The 10,865-nt window shown below is 24.6% G+C and overlaps 1 protein-coding gene across 1 annotated transcript; it reads right to left on the bottom strand.

Annotated features, from left to right (window-relative positions):
* Positions 1–1,718: 1,718 nt before the first annotated feature.
* On the bottom strand, positions 1,719–4,000 carry LOC145828518 (nuclear protein localization protein 4 homolog). The gene is made up of 3 exons (XM_082936274.1): positions 2,741–4,000; positions 2,146–2,358; positions 1,719–1,826 (listed from the first exon to the last, which is right to left on the bottom strand). The coding sequence occupies exons 1-3, from the start codon at positions 3,998–4,000 to the stop codon at positions 1,719–1,721; spliced, it is 1,581 nt and encodes a 526-aa protein (XP_082792400.1).
* Positions 4,001–10,865: the final 6,865 nt, after the last annotated feature.

Below are 10,865 nucleotides of genomic sequence, written 5' to 3'. Positions count from 1 at the left end.
ATAGTTTTAAGTACAGAACAGCTACTAGTAGAAATACTACTAATTATATAAAAAAAATTAAAGCTTACAATTAAAGTCCAGGCGTCGGCAGTATTTTATGGGGAACAGGACAGACTTACTAAAAATTTTCTTTGCTGGTAATAGTATTTAAAACATAAAAGTTGAAAAAAAATCTATGTAAACGTAAATCAGGCAACATAGGTTAATCTCAACAAATAATAAAAGTTTTAAAAAAACTTTTATCATACATAGCGTATAATAAGAGTGATAACTTGCGAAGCTTGAAAGAATTGGGCACGTCAAGTAGCTTAATAAAGTTTTATAAACAGTATTTGTTAATGATGTCACTAAATTTTAAAGGTAACTTGTATTAAAATGTGTTTAGTTATTTTGCAGTATTAGAAACTAATCTTCTATGTAAAAAAAAATTACTATGTGCCACTTAGCTATATAATTTTTATCAAAGTCGATTAAATAGCTTTCTAAAGAAAAAATCATTGCTACAACTATCCTTGAATAAAAAGGTTGTGAAACAACTCTTGCTTTTAATAACTCAAAGCCCTTTTATTTTAACCACAGTAAAAAATTATTTTAAAGTATCAAAATTGTAAAAATGTTTTTAACTGATCTTTAGTTAATTTTCATAAATAATAAATCACTAGTATTCATTATAGAATTAAGCAGCAAAACAAGGGTTTCCTTTAGTAGATGTTATAAAAACCTAATTTAATTATTTTATTAAAATTGAAAAAAATCCGAGTTTTTATATTTTTATAGAAATGTTTTTTGTTTTTACTTTATTTTAAATTAAGAAGTTTGCTGTAGGGGTGTAAAATTTTAAGCTTAAATTAAAAAAAAAAACGTGCTTTTGATCTATAGATTGAATTCAAACTATATTTAGCAACATTATTCTGATTCATATGAGGTTTTGTTATAACGTTTTTTAGTTTTGGAATTTTCAAGATACGTCTTTGTTAAATTCAAATAAATTTAAAAATAAAACTATTAAATTGTTTACATTATAAGTTATTTACAATAAATTTATTGTTATCTTTGCTTAATGAAGTCAATTGCGAATAAAAATCTCTTTCCGAGAATAATTTGATATTTGTATATATTTGAACTTTTTAAGTACCACTTGCAGATGTTATTCTTTGTAGGACTTTTTAAGAATTGTTAAATATTTAATTGATAAAGGAGCACCTAGGATAACTCTTTTAGGAACTACAAATTCTACTATTGTTAAATGGTAGTTGATTTTTAAGTTTAATCGGTAGTTTGACTAAAATCAAAAAGTAAAAGTCTATAAGAACTTTTAACTTTATTTTATAAGTAAACTACGTTCTATTTGACAGCAATAAAAAATGGAAACTGTATATTATTAAGGTATTAATTTTCAAAGATGATTTTAATTTATTTTTGTCATATTTACGAGTAGTTCAGAAGAAGTAAAATTTGTACTAAGTCTTTCTATATTTTCTACTTTGCTTAACTATTTAATAATAAATATGCTTTAATATATGTATAAAAAGTTTTTTTAAATAAACGTAAACAATATTCATCAACTTATTTGGGTTTATTAAAATAAGTGTAGAAAAAACTAAATGAACTTTAGCATTTAAACTTAGGTATTTAAAATCGAAACACAATGGTAATGAATGAAAGTAAAAGTTAACAACAAAATGATAGTTCACACAACTGAAAATGTTTCATCTTAGTTACATTTGCTTCTTCAATTTCAACCACTGCTCACATGTTTGCAACCAAATCGCACACTTTTCATTGTTTCGTTCATTTACTGCTTCAAAAAGTGAATCCATTTCATCCTGAAAAAATTGCGCTTTGTTTAGTTTTAAATGTTTTTAATCAAGTTTTAATACATCTTATCCTAAAAATAAACCAAACAAAACTGAATCAATGTATAAGAATTAAGATTAAAATTATTGAAATTTTTATTGAAAAATAAACGTAATATAAAGATAAAAATTACTAAATAAACAAAAATTACTTAACATTTATATTTTCACAAGTGTCGACTATCTAAGGTTTAATTTTTACTCTCAAAAGTAGATAATAAAAACCAGTCTAAATTACGAAAATAACAAAACTGAATAAGATAAGGTTCACACCAACACAAATTCAAACCATTAAAGGAGTAGTTGGGTTTGTTGCAAGAAAATACAGCACATTGAAATCAGAAAAGCATTCTATTAAACGGTTTTTGTCAAAGAACTTCATATAATCGAGGAGTTTCTCAACAGTTTGTCTTTCTCCAAAACTTTGTCTGTTGGGAGCTGGAAATTTGTGCTCTTTGCATGATACTGTGTATGTTGGTGTTTTCGAAACAGCAACGTTCATCTAAGGAATTTGTTTTAAAGTCTATTTAGGGGTTTAGATTTAGTAGTTTTAACAGTCAACGAATACTTTAAAAAAATAAATAATCATCGTTAAAAAAATTTTTAGACCTAAGCAATTATTTAGTTGAATTAAAAAAGAACTTTTAACCAAAAAAATTAATATAATTTTTCGAGTAATTAGATTGAATTTTAAGCTAACAGTAATATGTTAATTAACAAAATTCAATATATTATCAGGTTAGATAGTGTTGATGTTCTTTTTAGTAATTTTATACTATCTTTATTTTTTGGCTTTCAAATTATCAATATTTTAGTTTATTTTAAGTTTAAAATTTATTTTATCAATAAATTAGATTTAAAATATAAAACTAAGCAACTGTTACCTCAGTAAGTAGGTACCCTATTGAAAAATTATCAGCTTTTTTGCTCACTATATTTCCATATTCATCTTTTTCTTTATAGTAAACGTCGGACACATTATGTTCTGAATCACTTTTTCGAAGGTAACCAAGCTCTGGCGTTTCATTTTTGTATCCCAAGCATTTTCCTGCTACTAATGACATACCTTGAAGAGAAATCTGGTAGCCTTCAAACGAAATTTGGTTCTCTTCGTTACCACTAGCAACCACAGTAACAAATTTAGACCCGTAGCTTTCTTCGGAAGCATACCTGCACTTATTTGGATATAGATTTTGAAGAAATCCTGCTCGAATACATTCATTCGCAGACAAAAAGTAGGATGAAGAATTTCTTGTGTACTCAACTTTTCCCCCTTGTAGATCATTTAGGTCAGTAAAAATCCAACCTACTCTTTGTAAACCTAACTTTTTTGCAATTTTGTCAGCAGCATTCAAGTTTGCATCTTTTAAAATTGTGTATGTGTTGGTATCATTTTTTTGGTTAGGCTCATAAATTGCTTTTACCTCAGCTTTTATACCGAGAGGAACATCTTCAAATTTAGTATATGTTCCATACAAATAAGCCATTCTTTGAGCATCGCTTTTGCGCCAAAATTCAAGAAATCTATCTACAATATCTCTATTTTCAAAAACTATGTTGTCAACAAATCTAAACTTTTGTCTGCATAAAGTCATTGGTGGTGGTAAGTCCCTGAGGCTAGTTTGAGAACCAGTATTTTTTCTTAAAGCAACTTTTGGATTTTCAAGTTTAAAGGTCTTTTGATGTGACAGTTTTTCACGCAAAAATGAATGAAATGACATAAGTTTAATTCCTTTCTCCTTTTTATAGCCTTCATCCCATGGTTCCAATGCAAGGTTTTCAACCTTGAAAATTTTAGACCTACACTCACTACCTAAAATTCTACCACCATCTTTCCAAAGTTCTTTGTCTACTGCATCTTCTTCAACATTCAAATTTCGTTCATTTGCAACTTTTATTGGCTGCAACGAACCTTTAAGTTCTTTCAAGCAGAGCAATTTGCCATGTTGTATACCGAATGTTGAAATTGTTTCGTCGGAACACGGAACGGGTTCGAGCATTTTTCTAGACTTGTAAAGAAGGCACTTTTCACGATCTGCTTTTATTATGGCAAACAGCTTGTCGTAAAGAACTTTAAGCTTGTCATCTTTTTCAACTTCTACTTTTTTAACGCCGTTTCGGGTTTGAACACGTACAGTCACCATTTCAAAACTAGTTTTTGCTTTAAACTAATTGAGCTTGTTTTAACTGTTGAACAACAAAAAGAGTGGTTGTTTTAATTGCTATGAAACTACTTGTAGTTAAAAGAAATAATAAATAGTTCTACTTTTTATAACATACTATATAAAAACTGTTAGTTTTATTTATAGATAGTGATAAAATAATCTAAAATAAAAAAACTAAGCGTCTAGTACAGATTAAAAGTTTAACACATTAAATTTTATAAACTTAGGAATAATTTTTGTTCACTGCCTTAAATAAAGATATTTATTTGTATATATATATATAGGAGTTAAAGTAAATATTGTAAGCTTAAGATATTTAAAAAAACTCTATATTAAACTTAATAAACAAAAAATAAGTAATTTAGTAGTATTTTGTTAAAATTTAAAATATAAATTTGCCATTAAACTAAATTAATAAATAAAGCTATTAAAGATAGCAAAACTTTAATTCTTATGTGCTTACTCAAGGTTTGTGACTAACTGAAGGTTTTAAAAGATAAAATCATATATTAGTAATTGACTGATTTAATTACTTAATGCCAACAAGATTTAGATCAAAAGAAAACTGTTATGTTTCGAAATCTACATTAATGTTTTTTACTAAATTAAATTTAACAATATAGCTTCAACTTGAGTTTAAAATTACTTGGAAAGATATTTTGATATCATGAATTCATTAGCAAAAGCAAAAATGTACGCTTTGTAAAAGGAACGCAGAAGCGGAAGGTACAAATTAAATATCGAAAATGAATTAAAAAAAAATCATACTTAGAAATAAAGTACGTGATATTTGTTTTTTAAATAAAGTTAAATGAACGAAAATGTATTATTAACACTTAATTGATGCAAGTATAAAACATTTATAAAACTAATTTACTTTATAAAAAACTGTAACAAAATAAATTTTTCTTAAAAATGTTAGCGCATAAGCTTTTATTCAGTGGGAAAAGGGTTAGGTTTGTCGCAAAACTTAAAAAACGCATTTTACTAACGTAAGGCACGCTTTCCTTGGTTCAAGGCATACCTTACTATTGTCTGTAGTGCAGACTCTGTACTGTATTTTTTAGTTGTTTTAACTGTGTTTTGTGGTTATTTTATTTACTTCTACAGGTTTCTATTGTTATTAGGAACTTTTACCATTCTGATTTTTCATGCAAAAAAAACAATTTTTTTTGGCACATAAAATACTTTAATAGTAAATTAATGTAAATATGTGTTTTTTAAATGTTTTTTAAATCTGTTTTTCTAGTCCTTAAAATTTTTTTTTTCAATAAAAAATTTCTTACATTGCAATATGTATTGAAGTTATGTCATTTAACATTCATAAAGATGATTTTTATTATTCAACCTAAAATAATTTCGATCAGAAAGGTAAAAATTATTTTAAACTTAAAATATCTTCGATATATCAAAGTAGTTTGGGAAATCCTGATATAGATAAAATCATACACTATTGAGCTAAATAAGGATAAATTGTATTGTAGTTCATCAGGTCCTAGGACGAAATATTTTGAGTGTCTTTTTTTTTCGTTCAACAAATTATAGTTAAATTTTTAATCAAAAATTATGATTACTAAACTAAATGAAAATATCTTTAAAATATTAATACTTTTAGTTAAGTTAGTACTTTGAAATTTATGCATAATTTTTTGTTAATCTTTTAAGTAATTATAAAAGTATATCGCAATTTGAATTTTTTTAACAACAACATAAGTTAAGAACTAAAAAAATGATGTAAAAGAAACAAATACTTTTTTTTTAAATTTATAAAACAATTGATAACATGTATTTAATTTAAAAAAGTCGACTAAAATAACACTATAAAATAGCTTTTTTACTCAGATTACATGGTTTAAATTGATTTCATGTTTTATAAGTTAAAGTGTTTATTTTTACAAAATTTTTTAAAAATTTTGTAAAATTCCAGTTGATTTCTAAAGTTATAAACAAATTTTTAAACAGTTTGACAATTTTTAAGTTAACAAGTAGTTTTATCCTAGCTTAAAATACGCATTAGGTAAAAATGCTACCAACTTTTGCCCTATAAATTAAAAGCTTAACTTTTTTAACTAAAGAGTATTGTCAAATTTATTCTACCGTTGACGAAGTAGCATTTAGTTTATTTCTAAATAATTATTTTTTAAATTTAAATAGCCATCAAAACGTAATAAAAACTACACTAATTAAGCTTACTGTTACTTTCAGTAAAGATTAAGGATAAGTGTCCAACATTAGTTTTGATTTCATTAATCGATTTTATATTTTCCTCGGTCTTACAAAAAGTATATTTTATATAAAGTTTTAAATTTAAATTGAAGCTACAATTTGGAATATCTTTGGATTTATAAATGGTAAAAGTACTCAAACAAAACTCTATAATTTAAAACATACAAATGATTGTTAACTTTTCAACTTTTTACAAACTCTTGAAATAACTTAAAAACAGCATTAACAAACTTAAGTAATACTCAAAGCATTGATATTATCATTAAATATTTCTTATATGTTTAACTACTTACTTATTGTGCTGCTTAAATAAAAAATATAAGAGATGTATTTGTATAAAAGTTAACAGATTCTTATTTCAAATTTAGTTTTATTTCTAAAAGTACTTGTAAAAATTAGGGTTTTTAGAATGATAAAAAGAAGAATTTTTAATACTGCATAAAAAATTATTTTTCTCACTTCAAGTTTCATGTTCAAGTCGTTTTTAGCGACTTGCTTATAGCAAATCTAAGAACTATGCTGCAGGTTGTTAGAAAAAAAAAGAACCCTATTTTCATTATTTTTATTAATATTTATTAACTAATTATATCAAAGTTTTCACAGCTTTTAAATTAAATACTAACTTGTTACTTTTTTTAAAGAAAACTAAACAACAAGAACAAAGGTGTTTTACATTATTATATCACAATGTACAAATACAAAGTCTATCAATATTTTATCTATACTGTATGTATTAGAAAATTTTAAATTAAGTTTAAAAAAGTCCCCTTAGAGGAACAAAAAAATACTAATTTCAAATTCAGCTAGTCATTTGTACAAAAATTGAATGTTAATCTAATAAAGCAAAAATTTACTAAAAATTGTCACTTTTGAAAATTATTTAGTTATTCAAAGTTATAATTTATATCAAAAAAATTATGTTTTATATGTTTTTTAGTTTATGTAGTTATAATTACTAAAAAATAATAGGTTATACTTAATTTTTATAAATGTTTATTATAGTATCAATTTTTTAAAATAAGTTAATTAGCTAAAAAATTGGTAACTTAAAAATTTACTCTAAAAATAAAAATTTTCAATTAACTAAAATGATGTCGCACCAATATGAAACTAAAACTATGTTCATATTCATTTAATTTAGGCTCTAAAGTGAGTCTAAACCATAATTCAATAATGTACTTTTAACAAAATAAATAAATCTATAAGGTACACACCCTCACACAAGGTACTCACTAAATTTTAATAACACATTTATCTATTATATTTAAATGTTTTTATTAAGAAGTACACATCTGTGTAAGGTACACATTAGCATAAGGTATGCACTAAATTCTTAATGACTTATTAATTGTTTATATTTAAAGGGTTTCTTTAAGAAGTACGCACATGTGTAGAGCTACACAATGTTTTTTTTATTTATTACGGGGTTGCCACTTTACCTGGAGAATAGAAAAACCTTGAGAATTTTCAGGAAATGTTCCTTGGTATATTTAGAAAATTCTATCGGAAGGAATTTTAAAAAAATTAAAAAATAAAAATTTTAAAACAAAAAAACTAAAAAAAAACTGCTTTTTTTTTTGTTTATTTTTTATATAATTTTTTTTTTTAATTAATTTAAAATTCCTTCCAACAGAATTTTCTAAATATATCAGGGAACATTTCCTGAAAATTTGAAGTAGTTATCTCAAAAAACGTAGGAGAAGATAGATTTTTAGTGAAATAGTCTATTTTTGCTGTTTTAGTTTGTGCTTCCCATAAGAAACCTATTGTTGCCTCAGACTTTGACCGGCTATATCTCAAAAATTATTTTGAACTTTTTAAATCTGTTTATTTTAGTTTTTTTATTTTAATTTTGTAGCTTAGTAAAAACTATATAAAATAAGATCAAAAACTAAAAAAAGGGTTTTACCCCCCTATGCCCTTAAACTGAAAATAGACCCAAAAATGTGTACTTTTAAAAAACCTGGAAAAAATTTGGAACTTCTGGAAAATTTTTTGAAAAAACAAGTGGCAACCCTGTTATTTAGAGATTCAAAATAATGCACATACACTTTTCTTAGTGGTGTTTTTGGGAATTTCATTAAGTACTAAATAACAATAACTGTTTACTGGTCAAGATAAAGACAAGCTTTTTAGAGCAAAGATAGAATACTTATCAATGTATTTATTTTATTAAAAGCAAATTCTTAAAATATGGTTTATAGCAGGGTTTCCTGGACAAGACATTAAGATTTATCCAAGTTGTGTGCGACTTGATAACCATAAGGTTTTTTTGTGCACTAGGTCCTATGACCAAATTTTTTGAGCAATTTTTTTCTGTCTTAGGCGTTTTTAATGCTAGTTTTTTGAGAAATCTTAATGGAGGGGTCCATAGCTTTTTTAATTTCTTTTAAGTGGGTCAATAAAAATAAAATTAAAATCCTTGGTTTAAAGTCTAAATTAAATGAATATGTGTATAATTTCAGTTTGATATTGAAGGGACATCATCCTAGTTAGTTACCAATTAATTTTCCTGAGAGTAATTTAGTTATACAGCATAAAAATGAAAATAAATATTTGTAGCGTTATAACATAATACAGGGTTGCCACTTTACCTGAAATCCTGGAAAAACCTGAAATTTGACAGTTTAGGCAAAAATAACCTGGAATTAAGAAATTTTGAAAAAAAACCTGGAATGTTTAAGAATTTTTACATGTTCAGTAGTAAAGTTTTGGTTTGACTCAAAGATATAGATGAAAAGTTTTTGTCATCACCAAAAATTTTTTTATTAAAAAACACATTTTAAGTAGCTTTACAGTATCTTTTCAATCTTTTTATACTGTTTAACACTGTTTCTTACCTTAAATTTAACTTTAAACTAAAAATAAACCCAAAAATGTGTACTATTAAAAACCTGGAATAAATTTAAAAAACCTGGAAAAATTTTTGAAAAAACTAGTGGCAACCCTGATAATAAAACTTAAGTAGTAATTCAAATCTAAGTGGCAGTCACATGTTGAAAAGTTTTTGAATATCTTTTTACACAGTATTTTTAAGAAAGAAACAAGTAAAGTTAACGATTACTACTGATCATTAAAAAAAAATATTGAGGTAAATATTTAAAAAATATTAAAAATTGTTTACACACTGTTGTTTGAGTTTAATTCAAGCATTACAAATACTAAACTAAAAGTGTTTCTATAAAACCATAAAATGGAAGGAGCTGGAAAGCTGTGAAAAAATATACTAATTCTAAACAGAATAAATACTACAAATTAAAAGCACATTTGTGGGTTTTAGCAACTAGTAGACTTGAAAAACTCATTGACTTCTAACGCTAGTACTCTATTTCAAACTAACTATTTCTAATCTTTTAATGTTGTTATAATTATCTTCAACAACTATTTTATTCACTCAGTTATTATTTAAAAAAAATATATTTTATATTCAATGCATCAACTTTTAAAACAATAAATTATTTTTGTTTTTTTGCTTATAATGATATTACAAAAATTAAAATTAAAAAATTAAAATTGAAAAAAAATTAAATTTTATAGAAAATATAAACAAAAATATCTGTTTTTTTTTGGATTTTTTTATCTTAAAATTTGTATTTAATTTTTATTTTTTATTTTGCTCCAACAGAATTTTTTAACTACTGCAAGGAACATTTCCTAAAAGTTTGAGTTAATTATCTCAAAAAATGTAGGAGGAAATAGGTTTTTAGTGACTTATAGTTGTTTGCTCCTCCCATAAGGAACATATTGTAGTCTTGACTTTGACTGGCTATATCACAAAAATTATTTTAAGTTTTAAAATTCTGTAAAAAGCAGCTTGTAGCTTAGTTAAAACTCAATAAAATAAGAATAAAATTTTGAAAAGGTGTTTCATTAGGTAAGGTGTTTAAAGAAGAAATTGGATATAGTTGAATAAATTATAGGTTATTTCTAGCCTGTTTGAATTGTTTCAAGCCATTTCAAAAAACTCAAACTTATTCAAGTTTTTGAAAAAGTTTGAGTTTATATTGCATGTTTATAGAAAGTGCTAGTTTAATAACGTTTTTCTTCGATATATTTTCTTAAAGGTATAAGGTTTTTGTTTTTGGTATTTAAAGTTTATTGTATTATTTTATTCAGTTTTTGTTTTATTTCTACACAAATTACAAAAAACTCGGCTGACTTTTTTGCTTCAAAGAGTGGCAAGTTTGATTAAAATAATATGTATTAGTAAGTGTTTAAAATTGTTTGGTAATTGATTGTAATTAAGTACTTTTTTTAGAAGTAATTGGTAAATGGAACTGTATTTTAGTAGAAGGCATTAGATAAAATCAGTTGTAGCTAAGAAATCTATGACTCACAGCTTAAAATGTAAAACTTATTTAGGTTAAAATAAATATTAAACAACTAAAGTATAGTTAATAGATTTCTAATTAAAGTTTTCTGATGAATTAGATGTTAATGTTAAAATAAGTAAGTATTTTAAGACAATATAGTGAACAATACTATTTTTTAATTGCAAATACCATCAAAATATTTTGTATTGCAATATAAATTTGCTATTTTCATAATATTTTACATCTTCCTACACCTGTTTTAAAATTAGAGTACAAGATAAGAAAAAATTGTATTGCTAAAATTA

Source organism: Thalia democratica, chromosome 2 (genome assembly GCF_965202585.1).
Source record: "Thalia democratica chromosome 2, ktThaDemo2.hap1.1, whole genome shotgun sequence".
Lineage (NCBI taxonomy): Eukaryota > Metazoa > Chordata > Thaliacea > Salpida > Salpidae > Thalia > Thalia democratica.
Note: the sequence above shows the minus strand (reverse complement) of the source record. Positions and strands in the feature narration are given on the sequence as shown.

What these genes read in the sequence shown, in the direction of transcription:
- LOC145828518 (XM_082936274.1), bottom strand. Translation starts at nt 4,000, where the DNA reads ATGGTGACTGTACGTGTTCAAACCCGAAACGGCGTTAAAAAAGTAGAA. An exon ending in TAGGGTACCTACTTACTGAG is followed by an intron (nt 2,359 to 2,740) that starts GTAACAGTTGCT and finishes CAAATTCCTTAG; the next exon opens with ATGAACGTTGCTGTTTCGAA. An exon ending in ACCCAACTACTCCTTTAATG is followed by an intron (nt 1,827 to 2,145) that starts GTTTGAATTTGT and finishes CAATTTTTTCAG; the next exon opens with GATGAAATGGATTCACTTTT.